This window comes from Sinocyclocheilus anshuiensis, unplaced genomic scaffold (assembly GCF_001515605.1).
Source record: "Sinocyclocheilus anshuiensis isolate Anshui unplaced genomic scaffold, SAMN03320099.WGS_v1.1 scaffold255, whole genome shotgun sequence".
Taxonomy (NCBI): domain Eukaryota; kingdom Metazoa; phylum Chordata; class Actinopteri; order Cypriniformes; family Cyprinidae; genus Sinocyclocheilus; species Sinocyclocheilus anshuiensis.
In genome coordinates, this window is record NW_015549578.1 from 321,827 (window position 1) to 338,642 (window position 16,816).

Sequence of the window (16,816 nt, forward strand, 5' to 3'; positions counted from 1 at the left end):
AGCAGCAAATGGCTGTTCAATCAAAACAAGGCTCATTTGCATGACTTTACAAGTGTGCCACACCAACAAAACAACAACAGACACACACAAACACTAGCAGACTAAAGGTCTCACACTGATGGCATCATTTAGAAAACGTTATATTTGAGCACAAGACTGTGTGTTTGTTGAATCAACAGACAAGTAGGTGTGCCACTGTACCCAAAATAGCATCTACTGTAAGCGGGTTCAATGCTAAGCAGGGTTCAAGAAACTTTTCCTTTCAACTGCAACTGAAACAGTGTATGCACTTGCATTATTGTGGTAAACAGTCAGTCCTCACCACCACTGGGACTCACCATGCCCGTCTCTGATGTGAAGATGACTATCTCATAGAGCGGGGCCAGTTGCTGGAACAGGTAGTCTATGCCAGGCCTCTTCTTAAAACGCCAGCCTGTGGCCAACTAGAGGGGCAGAGGAGATCCAGAAAACATTAATATACAGCATAAACAATCATTTTCAATAACATTATTTTAATAGTTAATCTTTTTTTTATAATATTTATAATATTATAATAATTAATCTTTTTTTTATTGGCTATTTTTGTATTTAACTGGTCAGTATGTATGTAAATTTACATTACCGTTCAAAAGTTTGGGGTCAGTATCATTTTTTTTAAAGAAATTATTAAGTTAATACTTTTATTCAGCAAGGGTCAAAAGTGACAGTGAAGACATTTATCATTTTACAAGGGATTTCTATTTCAAATAAATTCTGTCCTTTTGAACATTCTATTCAATAAAGAATCCTGAAAAAATGTATGTTTGCACAAAAATATTAAGCAACACAATTGTTTTCAACACTGATAATAGTAAGAAATGTTTCTTGAGCAGCAAATCAGCATGTTAAAATTAAGGATCATGTGACACAAGACTGGAGTAATGGCTGCTGGAAATTCAGCTAAATTACATTTTAAAATATATTACAATAGAAGATTTTTTAATTGTAATAATATCTCACAATATTACTGTTTTTCCTGTATTTTTGATCAAATAAATGCAGCCCTGGCGAACAAAAGAGACATATTTGAAAAACATTTTAAAGAAATCTTTCTGACCCTGAACTTTTGAAAGGTAATGTATTTTTAAAATGTATTTTAATGCATTCAAGAAAAAAGGAAATAATAGGTAACAGATTTTTGCCATTAGCAGCCCACTGCTGGTCTCCTTATGCAATCTATGACGTGTTTTGCTCATAGGTGGTGTTTCAGATTTCTTGTGTGTTGCTATTTAATCTCAAACATCTTTAGACGTCCCATCTGGAATACATTTTTAATCAAACATGCTGTTGTACAGCCTTTCTCAATCATTTACTGGAAAACAAGAGCCTGACTATTGCGCTCATCAGTCTGTAGAGTAAAGGCAGAGCAAAGAGGCATTTTTCACAATTGATTGTATTAAATATATGTCTTTAGTCAAGTTAGTTGTATTTAAGCATCAAACTCAACAAACTCTTCTGTACTGTGAGACAGAACCCGTACTTTTGTATAGTTTAGAGTAACAGATACTTTAATTGCGCTTTTATGTGGCACTGAACACTTATGAACCCGAGAATACATGTCAGAAAAAAACAAAAAGTAAGAGTACAGTCTCAGACAAAGCTTCAGGTTCAACAAAAATCACTGTGCCATGCGCCACGGAAACAGTCTGCTGAGGTGTCAGGTTACAGGTCGGCTATGCTCCACCTGTCACCTGTGTGTGGCCCTTCCCTCACAGCTGGCAGGTAGAGGGAACAAAGGGGAGGAGGGAGCAGGTGGCTGGCCCAAAACAGCGTTCCAGATGGCCTCATATGATCAACAGAAATTGATAAGGACAGTTTGTAATAAACTGATAAGCTAAGGGTTGTTTAATAGTAATTCAAACCGATCAAATAGAGACATTTTATTGTAGTCTGGAATGGATCCGAGTGCACAAAAATACAGTGTAGGAACTAAACAGCCACGAAAAGTTTACCAGGGGATCAATCTAACCAATCTAGGTTTCAAAATCATTTTGGCTGCATTTACACTGGAAGTCTATAATGCACAGATCCGATCTTTTAACCATATCCGATTTTTTTGGCCCGTCTGTTTACACTCAATTTAGACACGACTGGTATCTGATATCTGTGTTTAATTCCCGGCCAAAATGATTGTGAGTGATCGCTTTATATGCACATGGTAGACCCTCGGGTTTCGAATGGCCGTGCTATTAAAATTATTTATATAATTCACGTCGAGTGACCATTATTATTTGCCAGCATGGACAACAGCTGTCATGGATGTATTGCAGCACAAAATCTGACTGAATGGATAAATAACGGAAAATGACAGTAATTTTCATTTGGTATGCTATTTTATCTACAGCTCGTTAGAGGTAGAATTCTTTAGTGAAATAAAGTAGCGCCAAGATGATATTTATTTAAATGAATTCGAATGAATTAATGAGAGAGAGAGTGTGTGTGAAGCTTGCAAACAAGGGAAAGTTATCACCTCATTGCTAAGAAATATAATGTAGCTTTTAGTAGCGAAGCTGTTGTATTTATAAAATTCACGGGCAGGGGTTGAAAACCAGCTCCTGAATGTGCAATTTTTTAAAGTTACCATCTTAATAAAATGCGAGTGCATACAGCACACCGGCATTAAAACGCTATCTTTATGGGCAAACTTGTCGCTCTCGCATTGGGAGTTCTGCAGGGAATCGGATGTGTGTGTTTAGATGTAGGTCGGATGTCCAGATATCAGATATGTATCCGATTAAAATCCACATTTTGGAGTGGCTCAGATCGGATGCGAAAAAAATTCGGATCTCGTGTGGATTTTTGTGTTTACACGTGTGCAACAAATTCCGATCTGTGTCAGATGTGAGCAAAAAAAAAAAATCAGATTTTTTTTGTGCCAGTGTAAATGCAGTCTTCATGTTAGATCTATAAATATAGATCTGAGAATGTGAAGTGCATGTTCCGCAGCTCAAGGTGGCTCATGGGTAGTTGACATGGTCTATGGTGTGACACTCTATGTCCACCTCAAACTATATTAAATAGCATTTTATAATTATAATACATGCAGAACCCTTTTCCAACTCCAAGAAAAAAATGAAAGGTATGAGATACAAATTGAAATGACAAAAAAGTCACATTGGGTGTTTGAAAAATTACTAGAAATAAAGATGCTTTTTATTTTATTTTTTTAATTGGAAACAGGCTTCCATAGAGTTTATTTCCTCATATTAATTGTACTTTTTAAAAATGTATGTCTCACACTGAAAGTCCATTAAAATTGAATAAGTAAAGGCAAAATATGAGAGAAAAAAAAATAATAGAAACATCCAATTACACTACTATTCAACAGTTTGGGGTCAGTAAGATTTTTTAAAGTTTTTGAAAGAAGTGTCTTTTGCTCACCAAGGCTGCGTTTATTTGATTAAAAATACAGAAAACAGCAGTAATATTGTGAAATATTATTATAATTTAACTGTTTTCTAAATGGTAAATGGTGGCAAAGCTGAATTTTCAGCAGTCATTACAGACTTACTGAAAGCAGTTGTGTTGCCTTTTTTTTTTTGTTTGTTTCTTTTTGGAAACCTTGATACATTCTTTTTCTAGGATTCCTTGGTGAATAGAAAGTTCAAAAGAACAGCATTTACAAGAAATCTTTTGTAACACTATAAATGTCTTTACTGTCAGTTCTGAGAAATACGTCGCATCTGAATAAAATGACTCATTTCTTACAAAAATATCTTACTGACCCCTTTTGAAACTTTTGAACAGTAGTGTGCATAGGTCTTTCCTCGATCCTCAAATACAGGTGCTCTCGTGGTTATTTTAATTGAGCTGACACCTACCGACCACTCTGGATGAAGGAGGACATCGGTGAGCTCCAGCACTAGAGTGTATGGAGGCTGGTAGTAGGGTTCTCTCAGAGGGTCTGGGAGAAGCTTTGGGCTTGTGGGCTCGATGATCATCTTACAGAGAAACAGAAAGAGAACAGTTTTATTTTATATTTCCGATTCTTTCTTATGCAGATATAAATGGGGAATATTTTCTATATGCTCTAACCTGTCGGTAATCTTTGAAATATTTAAAGGTTCTTCTGAGCTGCTGGATGACAGGAACATCTAGAGGACAGATAAATCATAGACTGGTCAAGCCAGATGAATAAAATATTATTTATGTTTATTTTAACTCCTCAATTGTCTTCAACTTACTGTATAAAATGCAAATATAAAATGTTAAGTCATTTTAAACCATTAATAGCTTACTGATAATAGTTACATCAACACATCCGATCCTACAATAATGGCCACTTCAAGACAATTTACAACATCCCCATTCAAAGTAAAGTTATTAGCCCCATTTCATGGCCTCAGGTCCTTCCAGTCGCCACATGCCATATGCCACCTCAAGCGGCAGAAAGGACAGATAAAGTGGCGGCGCACAGGTTCCAAGCGCCTCCTTACTGGCCCGCTGTGCGTCTGTTAAGGCAGCCAGCCCACCAAGGGACCCCATCAACAACACCAGGGCACGAGGAAGAAGGCTGATTGGGACACATGGGGGGAGGGACAATATAAACTGCTTAAACACCCTCTCCTCTGGCCGCTTGAGCCCTTTCCCTCCTTTTCTCCCCTGTTTGATTAGTTCGGAGGGGGAGCATGTGCCTGTTGGCAGCCTCCAATGGAATAAGCTTTCCCTTGAGACTAATGAGTGAGATGAGATGGACGTCTCGTCATATTGAAGGGAGACATTGGTGGTGTTAGTAGGTGACATATATATGGTATCAGCGAAACAGATTTGTTTCTGTAAAATAATGGATTTATAAAGCAAACATGAAGCTGTGTCAGACCAAACACCTGTTGAACAATGAATAGTCCTCCCAAAATGTTGTCACTTCCTCACCAATATTTTGCTCTGAAGACATTCTTGCTTTGAGGAACCCCCCCAAAAAATCTTAAAGAACCCTCAAGCAGTTTTCCCCCCATAAAAGTGCTCGAAAGCCATTCAATAACTTTGTTTACGAATTATTTAATTATGCAACTCTGAGATCAAATATGGCACCTGAGATGTATGAATTACTTTTTTCAAGAGTGAATAATGACTTAAAATGTATACAAAGCAATTGTATATCTTTAGGAGACTTATATTGACTACTTTTATGGTGCTTTTGTAACATACCAAAATTGGGAGCTGGAAAAACTCTTTTTGGAAGAAAAACATTATCACATGCTTTTGGAACAACATTAGGGTGAGTTAATAATGACAGTTGGTTAGTTTTTACACTAACGTTCAAATGTTTGGTGTCAGTAAGATTTTTTAAATGGTTTCTTATGCTCAACAAGGCTGCATGTATTTGATTAAAAATACAGTAAAAACAGAAATATTGTGAAATATTATTACAATTTAAAATAACCATTCTCTATTTGAATATATTTTAAAATGTAACGTATTCCTGTGATGGCAAAGCTGAATTTTCAGCAGCTCCAGTTTTCAGTGTCACACATTTCTTATCATTATCAATGTTGAAAACAGTTGTGCTGCTTAATATATTTATGGAAACATTAACATGATACATTTTTTTTTTTTTTTTAGGATTAGTTGATGAATAGTTTATTTGAGATAGAAAATGTCTTTACTGCCACTTTTGATCAAAATAATAATAATAAAAATAATCTTTGAATGGTAGTGTAGGGTAACCATTTATTTTACTTTTTGTATGATTTCCAATGGAGTGTTCAGAGAAAGTTTATTCTCTTCACATCGACTTAGTCGGCTGTTTAACTCCATCCAAACTGCCACATCTGTCCCGGCATAAGCCTTTCCTTCTCCACTAGGCCAAGATCAATACAAGGGGTGAACAGTTGCAAGAACCATTACCAAGACTGATTCAAGACGACACCTGAAAAGCGCAAAACAACTGGGTGCACTTTGAAGAGTCTCTTGTGCTAACCTTGTTTGTCAGTGTAAATGCGAGGAGTCCCATTGTTGTTTCACAGAGATTCACAGGCTTTCTGGAGGGATGTCCTTTGAGTCTCAGGCAAGGAGGGAGGCAGAGGAAGATCGATGGCTAGGCCTCTGGATACAACAAAGGCCTCCTTTAATCCACCACTGGGTTAGCATATGCTTCGCTTGTTTGCCAAAGGCCATTACTCAATTGCCTTTCTTCCATCCCTTTCTTTGGGAGCCTCGTGCTTTTTTTACTCCCTGTCAATCGCTCCTTTCTCCAGCCGTGAAAAGTGGTCTTTATTTGCCACCCCTCTCTCATTGCTGTCATATGGGGATCTAACTGTCCTATGGATAGAGTACCAGGCCCGTGCTCGTGTTTTCCTGGGTCATCTACAGCTCACCGTTTGTTTGCTTTGAGTATTGGAGGCTTTTTGTGCTTAAGGACGAAATAACAAATCTGACCCACTAACCTATCACTCCCTATAACCAGGACAACTCTACAAGTCTAATTATGTTCTTTTCTCCAAACTGATATAATCAGAAGTAGTGGTTGTCCAATATATCTTTAAGGCCTTCCTTAAATACTAAGACAGCTAAATATGTTTATGTGTAAACACCCATATATACTGTGTGTATTATACTACTGGAATAACAATATACAGTGGGTACGGAAAGTATTCAGACCCCCTTAAATTTTTCACTCTTTGTTATATTGCAGCCATTTGCTAAACATTCTTGCTTTGAGGAACCCCCCAAAAAATCTTAAAGAACCCTCAAGCAGTTTTCCCCCCATAAAAGTGCTCGAAAGCCATTCAATAACTTTGTTTACGAATTATTTAATTATGCAACTCTGAGATCAAATATGGCACCTGAGATGTATGAATTACTTTTTTCAAGAGTGAATAATGACTTAAAATGTATACAAAGCAATTGTATATCTTTAGGAGACTTATATTGACTACTTTTATGGTGCTTTTGTAACATACCAAAATTGGGAGCTGGAAAAACTCTTTTTGGAAGAAAAACATTATCACATGCTTTTGGAACAACATTAGGGTGAGTTAATAATGACAGTTGGTTAGTTTTTACACTAACGTTCAAATGTTTGGTGTCAGTAAGATTTTTTAAATGGTTTCTTATGCTCAACAAGGCTGCATGTATTTGATTAAAAATACAGTAAAAACAGAAATATTGTGAAATATTATTACAATTTAAAATAACCATTCTCTATTTGAATATATTTTAAAATGTAACGTATTCCTGTGATGGCAAAGCTGAATTTTCAGCAGCTCCAGTTTTCAGTGTCACACATTTCTTATCATTATCAATGTTGAAAACAGTTGTGCTGCTTAATATATTTATGGAAACATTAACATGATACATTTTTTTTTTTTTGTAGGATTAGTTGATGAATAGTTTATTTGAGATAGAAAATGTCTTTACTGCCACTTTTGATCAAAATAATAATAATAAAAATAATCTTTGAATGGTAGTGTAGGGTAACCATTTATTTTACTTTTTGTATGATTTCCAATGGAGTGTTCAGAGAAAGTTTATTCTCTTCACATCGACTTAGTCGGCTGTTTTTCTCCACTAGGCCAAGATCAATACAAGGGGTGAACAGTTGCAAGAACCGTTACCAAGACTGATTCAAGACGACACCTGAAAAGCGCAAAACAACTGGGTGCACTTTGAAGAGTCTCTTGTGCTAACCTTGTTTGTCAGTGTAAATGCGAGGAGTCCCATTGTTGTTTCACAGAGATTCACAGGCTTTCTGGAGGGATGTCCTTTGAGTCTCAGGCAAGGAGGGAGGCAGAGGAAGATCGATGGCTAGGCCTCTGGATACAACAAAGGCCTCCTTTAATCCACCACTGGGTTAGCATATGCTTCGCTTGTTTGCCAAAGGCCATTACTCAATTGCCTTTCTTCCATCCCTTTCTTTGGGAGCCTTGTGCTTTTTTTACTCCCTGTCAATCGCTCCTTTCTCCAGCCGTGAAAAGTGGTCTTTATTTGCCACCCCTCTCTCATTGCTGTCATATGGGGATCTAACTGTCCTATGGATAGAGTACCAGGCCCGTGCTCGTGTTTTCCTGGGTCATCTACAGCTCACCGTTTGTTTGCTTTGAGTATTGGAGGCTTTTTGTGCTTAAGGACGAAATAACAAATCTGACCCACTAACCTATCACTCCCTATAACCAGGACAACTCTACAAGTCTAATTATGTTCTTTTCTCCAAACTGATATAATCAGAAGTAGTGGTTGTCCAATATATCTTTAAGGCCTTCCTTAAATACTAAGACAGCTAAATATGTTTATGTGTAAACACCCATATATACTGTGTGTATTATACTACTGGAATAACAATATACAGTGGGTACGGAAAGTATTCAGACCCCCTTAAATTTTTCACTCTTTGTTATATTGCAGCCATTTGTTTTGTACTTCTAATTCGTGAACGGCGTTCGTCACTTATCACGCAACGTCGATGTCTTGCGTCATCCGCCGGAAAGCCTTCCGCGTATGACAGTCAGCGGAAGTGAGAAAAAAGTGTTTATTACATTTGAAATATGGATATTTATCTTACAAAAATACATGGATTCTCTACAGGAGGCCTTTATTCACCCCCCGGAGCTGTGTGAGGGACGTTTTATTACGGATGCGCACACTTTATTTCACGTCTTTTGAACCGTTCACAACCAACACCAGCTTATGCCCATTGAAAGGCTTGGAGGGGCCAGGACAATTTTTAATATAACTCAGATTGGATTCATTTGAAAGAAGAAAGTCACATACACCTAGGATGCTTTGAGGGTGAGTAAAACACGGGCTAATTTTCATTTTTGGAGTGAAAAATTTAAGGGGGTCTGAATACTTTCCGTCCCCACTGTATGTTTAAACCTGAAGAGAAACATTTTCAATTTTCACTTCAAATATGAATTCAGTAAATGTAAAAAAAAAGAAAAAATTGAGCACAAAATTATGAGAAACTGATACCAGTACTTTTGTTAAACAAAGATGCATTAAAGGGATCAAAAGTAACAGTAAACACATTTATAATGTTAAAGATTGTAAAGATTTCCATTTCAAATAAATTGCATTTTTTTTGAAGATTTATCACGGTTTCCACAAAATATTAAGCAGCACAACATTGATAACAAGAGATAACAGATTAGAATAGTTTCTGAAGGATCATGTGACACTGAAGACTGGAGTAATGGCTGCTGAAATTTCAGCTTTGCATCACAGGAATAAATGACATTTTAAAATATATTCAAATAGAAACGATTTATTTTAAATTGTAACAGTATTTCTATTTTTACTGCATTTTTTATCAAATAAATGCAGCCTTGGTGACCATAAGTTTTAATAATTATTCTAATTATTTAAAGGGTTAGTTCACCGAAAAATGAAAATTAGCCTGTGTTTTACTCACCCTCAAAGCATCCTAGGCATTTTAAAATATATTCAAATAGAAACGATTTATTTTAAATTGTAATAATATTTCACAGTATTTCTATTTTTACTGCATTTTTTATCAAATAAATGCAGCCTTGGTGACCATAAGTTTGAATAATTATTCTAATTATTTAAAGGGTTAGTTCACCGAAAAATGAAAATTAGCCTGTGTTTTACTCACCCTCAAAGCATCCTAGGTGTATGTGACTTTCTTCTTTCAGATGAATCCAATCGGAGTTATATTAAAAATTGTCCTGGCCCCTCCAAGCCTTTCAATGGGCGTAAGCGGGTGTTGGTTGTCAACAGTTCAGAAGGCGTGAAATAAAGTGCGCGCATCCGTAATAAAACGTCCCTCACATGGCTCCGGGGGGGGGGAATAAAGGCCTCCTGTAGAGAATCCATGCATTTTTGTAAGATATTCCATCCATATTTCAAACGTAATAAACACTTTTTTCTCACTTCCACTGACTGTCATACACGGAAAACATGCAGACGGATGACGTAAGATGTATGCGCAGCGCGCGCGCCTCTGAGAAATGCAGGAGCAGTGGAAACAAAGTTTCCTTACTTTAGCAAAGGAAAACCAGTCTCCTTTGAGGGTGAGTAAAACACGGGCTAATTTTCATTTTTGGGTGAACTAACCCAATAGCATAGTCCCCACCACAATTATAATGATTGTGACAAAGAGGAACTGAAATCGTTGAAATCAATTTCAGAATGATTTTTTTTTACAGCTGATTAACGATAAAAACATTGACAGCCAATCAGAATTTGAGAGTTTTAAGAACTTGAATATGTAAGTGGCAGATGATAAAATTGCAGCACACTCTTTTAATAAACCGAAAGTTATCGGCTATTGGTCTGGACGCTAATATAGCTATTATAAGATGTCAATGGGCTGTAAGATTACATACTTTTTTTCTTTGAATTTTCAAGTTTCTGAGATCCATGCCTGGCAGACTAACAAGGGATAACAGATAACAATAAGCGTAATGCCTTCAAAGAAAAGTGAGCTTTCATACCTGAGCATTACACAAACCCTCCTCTTTTTATTTCCTGATTATTGTTGTTGCTATCAGTTGGTGATGAAATCTTTGCGTGTTTAAGCTCAAGCAAAACAACCCCTCCTCCTGACACATCTGAATCCACGCGTTACCACTGCAAACAAGACTACACTTGTCATTTCAGAGATCAGACCCAGGTGATGGGTAAACCTGTCGTTACATTACACTCCACACTTTATACCAGTAACACAAGTACGAAACCATGTGGCTCCATAAATTATACCACTGGCCAGCTGCCATCTCGTACAAATTGAGTGATGCAGGTTTTGATAGAGGGTGGGTTGGCGCAGGATGTGTATATAAGCATCTTCCATTGAATGCCGTCACTTGGCAAGGCAGAAAAGGTTTTTTGGAGGCACACCTGTTTGCCATGTCCCCTCTCCCTGAGGACGGTGCCTATCAAGGGTCCGCTCTTCATCCCCACGCTGGCCTTCTGTTGTGTTAGGGAGGATGAGCATGGGCCCAGGAGGCAGAAAACCTGCTTCTCCACTCCCTTGAGGGAGTAGGCGTTTCACCTCGGTCCCTAAAGTAATCATGGCCCTTCGTTATGGCATTAAAAGCTATAAGAGCATTAGTGTTGGACAGCAGCGCTCTGGGCTCAGAGGAGATAAATCGAGGTGGGGGGAGGAGGAAACTTCAGGGAATGTGTGGAATTAATTACATAATTATGATAAGAGTGTGCAGCCGGCTATCTCAACTGACATCAGCAGTGAATAAAAAGTGCAGGTGGTCTGCATTTACCGCTGTTAAGTGGTGTCTCTACCTTTCCTATATTAAAGGTAATGCTCTGAGGATGGCATATCTGTATGTGATTGTACTATAAATACGTCAAAGTCAAATAACCACATAAAACCCAAGCCATTTCACTAACAGGAAGCCAAACTTAAAGGAGCAGTACAACAAAAAAATAAAAAAAGAAGCAATCATTATTTACTCACCCTCATGTAATTTCAAACCTGTATGACTTTCTTATGTGAATAAACACTTTTCAAAAGTTAGGTTTTATTAAAAAATAAATTAATACTATTAAGCAAAGATGTATTTAATTGATCAAAAGTGACAAAGACATTTAAAATGCTGAAAATAAAAAGAAATGTTTCTTGAGCACCAAATCAGCATATAGAGAAAATGATTTCTGAAGGATCATGTAACACTGAAGACTGGAGTAATGATGCTGAAAATTCAGCTTTGCCATCACAGGAATAAATTGCATTTCAAAATATTTAAATCAGAAAACGGTTGTTTTAATTTGTAATAATATTTCACAAAATTACTGTTTTACTATAGAGACTTCTACAAGACATTTCTTTCAAAATAAATAAATAAATACAATCTTACTAACGACAAACTGTTTAAATGTAGTGAATTTCCCATATAAAATTAAGTGAAATAGGAAACAGAGTTTCAAGCTCCAAAAGGACCAAAAAAAAAAGACATCAAATGTAAAATTTAGGTTAAAAAAATTTACATTCTTTAAAAATTCACAATGTGTGTTTCACAGGGGAAAGAAAGTCATACAGGTCTGGAACAACATAGCGGTTATTAAATGGTGACTGAATTTCTATTTGTATGTGAACTATCCCTTTAAAACTGAAAAAAGAGGCACAAGCCTCATAATTCAACAACCCACAATTAAGAGTCAATGTAGCATGAATGAAAGCGATGAAACAACTGCCAATATGAACTGGCACATGCGCCACATGCCACTGGTTAAGGGCCAATCTGGGTATGTGAGAGACTGATGCTTGCAGGGGCCATGTGCAGGGGCTCAGTCCCATGAAACATTTGGTTGTGAAGTGGGCTGACACCCGCTGGCACTGGGTAAAAGGTGCTGCATGGCACCAGAAATCCATCATGTGCCATGCTAACCTGACAGGTGAACAAACACACAACATGCAGGCCAGAAGGGTCCTCATCTGCTAAAAAGGGCTGTGTGAGGGGGCGAACAATACTCTGCATTCAAAAGGATGGGGAATTACAGCATTTCACGCTTGTAGACTGAAGGTCTACAAATGATGGAGTTCTCTACTTTATTTTTGTCATGCCAACTTCCTTCTGAGCTTTGAGCTATGCATTCAGTACCTTTAAATCCACTTAAAGTGAAACTAAACTGTCTTATACATTTTTTCATAAAATATTTCATAACTGCCTCAGGGCCTTACATGTGTTCAGATAAGGGGAGGACTTACCATTATCAAACTCATCTCGAATCTGGAAAAAAAAAAAAAAAAAAGAGGTGAGATACAAGTAGACATGTTTTTAATGCACACTGGTACATCAAGTCATCACATGTGGGTATGAGGATAGTGCCTGCACAAACTAGAAATACAACAAATTAGCAGTAAAAAGTTGGATACAACTCTTTTGATTCTTTTAGAATGACAGGTTATTTTTTATTTTCCGTATTCCTTTTAGTTATGTTTTAGTAATTTTGCTTTGCATTTTTGCTATTTTTATTCTTTTTTATGTCTCTATATTTTGTATATTATATATTAATTTTTATTTTAGTTTTAATTATTGCAGTGTATCATGTTAAACTAAATGAAAATGAGATATGTTGCTTTGGCAGCTAGCTAAAAAAATATTTTTTCTTATTTTTTTTCAGTTAATGTTTAGTTCAAATTTTAGTTTAGCTAACTATAATAAATAACCCTGGTCCACAGGACCACAGCACCCTCTTCCAGGTAGAAGATCTATTACTGAACATGGCACATCAGGCACAGCTAAAATACCTTTTGGCATATTACTGTCAGAGATTAAATGTAAAAATATATAGTTCTTTGGTCTTTTAAAGGGTAGTTCACCCAAAAATGAAAATTCTGTCATTAATTCCTCACCCTCATGTTGTTCCAAATCCATAAGACTTTCGTTCATCTTCGGAACACAAATAAAGATATTTTTGATGAAATCCTAAAACTTTTTATGGCCCAGAAAGGTAGTAAGGACCTCGTTAAAATAGTCCATGTGACATCAGTGGTTCAAACTTAATTTTATGAAGCTACGAGAATACTTTTTGTGCGCAAAGAAAACAAAAATAACGACTTTATTCAACAATTTCTTCTCTTCCATGTTGTGTTCACAAGAGCACAACGATGCATGCGTGTGCATTCCTCTGCATGCAAACAAGGCACTGGGCCATAAAATGGTTCAACTGTGTTGCTGTCTATGCAGGGTCAGAAAGCTCTCAGATTTCATCAAAAATATCTTAATTTGTGTACCGAAGATGAACGTCTTACGGATTTGGAACGACATGAGGGTGAGGAATTAATGACAGAATTTTCATTTTTGTGTAAGCAATCGCTTTAATAACAATGCACATTAGTCCACCAATAAGCACCAAACCAATGAATATTCAGCTGCATCTGTCAGCAGGTTCTCCCCCTCTTGGGGTCCAGGACCACCACATGCTGCCTGGTGGGATGGTTAACAGTACAGCGTGGGCAAAGGGCCTGTTTCTAACCTCTGTCATTCTCCTAATGCATTCATTAATTGTACAGGAACAGCTCTGGCGCCCTCCACTGGACAAAACTGCACAGAGCCAGTATGCAGAAACAAAGGACTAAGTGCTTTTTTGGGGCTGAAGGGGAAAATTCTGACTCAAGCCTCAGTTTTCTGGTTCATCACATGCAAACGTCACTCAATTATAAATGTGACAAAGGAGTTAAGACAATCTTCAACACGTTGTTGAGAATGAAGAACATACTCTGCCCCCTGCTGGTGAACTACATTTTCTGACTTAAGTCAGTCATGTCATTCCAAACTTCTTTGACCGACTTTCTTCTGTGAAACTTTCTTCTCTGAAAAGATAATTTGAGAAACGTCTGTGTTTTTTTCCCCATGCAAGTTCAGTCAATGGTTACCAAAACTATTTGGTTCCTAAACATGTTGCAAAGTGCCCCACAGAAGAAAGAAATTCAATCAGGTCTGGAGTGAAATGAGGATGAGTAAATGAGTATAGAGTTTACATTTTTGGCTGAAAACTTTATGTTTCAGTCATTGCTTGCAAAGAGATAAAGACGACAGATAATACAAAGAGAGATTGTGGTTTATATTAATAAAGCCATATTGTTAAAAAATAATGGATAAACTACATGGTTATGGAAATAACACAGTATATGGAAGTGTGCCTCTACCAAATGAGCATGCAAGCAAAAATATTTGATTAATTCGCTATGACTAAATTATGAATTTTTATTCCAAGAGAATCCACAGCCACTGACTGAAGATGAAAGCATTGTAACCACACAGAGAGCACTAACTAGTAACTACCCACAAACACACTGCTATTTAACATACATTAGTATTCCAGGTGCATATACACTACCTTTCAAAGGTTTTGGGTCAGTAAGATTATTAAAAAATAATAATAAAATAAATACTTTTATTCAGGAAAGACACCAGTCTTACCAAAAACTGTCACATAATGTTCTTTTGTATCAAGGTTTCCACAAAAAAATATGAAGCAGCACAACTGTTTTCAACATTGATAATAAGAATAAGAAATGTGCTAACACGGCACATGCTGAGGCACAGAAACAAACTCCAACAGCTATTGTGGCCATTATATGCACCAATAAAGATTCAATTCTGTTCTATGAGAAGAGGATTCAGCCTTTGGTCTCACGCTGTCATCTCCCTTATAAGTGCCCTTCAATTAAGAACACTGGCTGTAAAAAATGGCACCCTAAATCCTGGCACACTCCACATATATCTCCAACAAGGTCTTAACTACATGTGAAGTGTGCCCAGTTAGGAGATCACTTGTCCAAAAGGTAAGCGAGTCAAAAGGGTCATTAAACCAGACACCTGTGCTTAGTGTGTCCTTTAAGTCACTTGTAACTGTAGGACATTATTAAAAGGTTTAATTCACATGACAAATGCTGGATAAACAGTCTGTTTGAAGGCTATGGCTTTGATGAAAGTTCCAGCTTTCAAAATAGTCCTTGAGCCAAACTCTAGCATAAAATCTGTTACTACCCGCTGGAAATTACAACAGCCAACCACTTATTTTTTAAATATGTAAATCAAGCAAAATGTGTGTTAATGTCAAATGTGTAACAGTGGTAGATGACAAACAATCCATTCACTGCAGGCTTTCCCACACTTTACCGTTACAGGCTAAACTGGTTGAATGTTCTTTTGAAACTTTCAATAACTAAAAGATGCAAACAATTTCCAAAACACTCTGGCAGGATGACAAGACCTTCTGGCAAGAAGTCTAATGAGCAAAGTCTCGCCGGTGTCTTCGGCATGAGAAGCGTGACTCAGCCTTGAAAGGCCTGGCACACTCCATTCACAACTCTTACGAAATCTCAACTGTCTGAGAAGTGTGCCCATTCAAAGTGATCCACAGCCTACAGGAGCTCCAGTGACAGACGTGTGAGGAACTCAAGCTTTGAGGCAGCAATCTTCCCAAGGAAACACCACAAGCCTTTACACATAGCACACTGATGTGAAAGGTAAGCCCTTAAAGGGATGGTTCCTCCAAAAATGTCTAAGAGCCTAAAATACTGTATTGTTTTTAAGGGGTCATATGATACGATTTCAATTTTTCCTTTCTCTTTGAAGTGTTACAAGCTCTTGGTGCATAAAGAAGATCTGTAAAGTTGCAAAGACTAAAGTCTGAAATCCAAAGAGATATTCTTTATAAAAGTTAAGAGTCAACCACGCCTACCTAAAACGGCTCGTTCTAACACGCCCCCACATATCTACCTCACTATGTGGGAAGATTTGCATAACATCGCCCAAATGTTCACGCAAAGAAAGAAGGCGTAACTTTTATTCTCACTGTAGTATTGTTGCCGCCGCCGTCATGCCGTGGAGACGCTGTGTTTCGTTGTGAAAACGAAACTACTTTGTTTGGCCTTCCAAAAGAGGACATTATTCGCTTTGTCATGCCTAGAGCTGATCTGTGCTGGTCGCTGAGGAAATACATCATAATGTTATTTTTAGCAACATCATATGACCCCTTTAAAATGATTGCTGATGTAAATCATATTGCCATATGACCAGGAACAGTGGATTTTTTTTTCCAACCCCCAGATTGTTGGATTGAGCTGGGGAACTTTGGGTTACCAGCTTTGAACCACCATACTACATGACCCCTCAAAAACAAAATAAAAATAAATAAATAAAACAAAATGGTAACAATTTTTCACAAGCCCTCCAAAAAATAAACAAAATAGTAAAAATCACTGTATTTAAAAATTAGTTTAAAACAATTTACACAACCATTACAATAAATAAGTAAATAAAACGGTTAAAAAGTTATTTAAAAAGAACTTCAAAGCAATTTACACAACCCCTCAAAGAATAAGTTAAAAAAAAAAAAAAAAAAATGT

The 16,816-nt window shown here is 37.0% G+C and overlaps 1 protein-coding gene across 1 annotated transcript in view; it reads right to left on the minus strand.

Annotated features, from left to right (window-relative positions):
• Positions 1 to 16,816, minus strand: part of LOC107657563 (mitochondrial import inner membrane translocase subunit TIM50-like) — a 32,404-nt gene that overhangs the window by 5,865 nt on the left and 9,723 nt on the right. The window contains exons 4-7 of the mRNA XM_016445706.1: positions 12,665 to 12,686; positions 4,075 to 4,133; positions 3,861 to 3,980; positions 339 to 443 (exon numbers count right to left, since the gene is read on the minus strand). Of these exons, the coding sequence (XP_016301192.1) occupies positions 339 to 443; positions 3,861 to 3,980; positions 4,075 to 4,133; positions 12,665 to 12,686 (306 nt within the window). The remainder of the gene's footprint in view (positions 1 to 338; positions 444 to 3,860; positions 3,981 to 4,074; positions 4,134 to 12,664; positions 12,687 to 16,816) is intronic.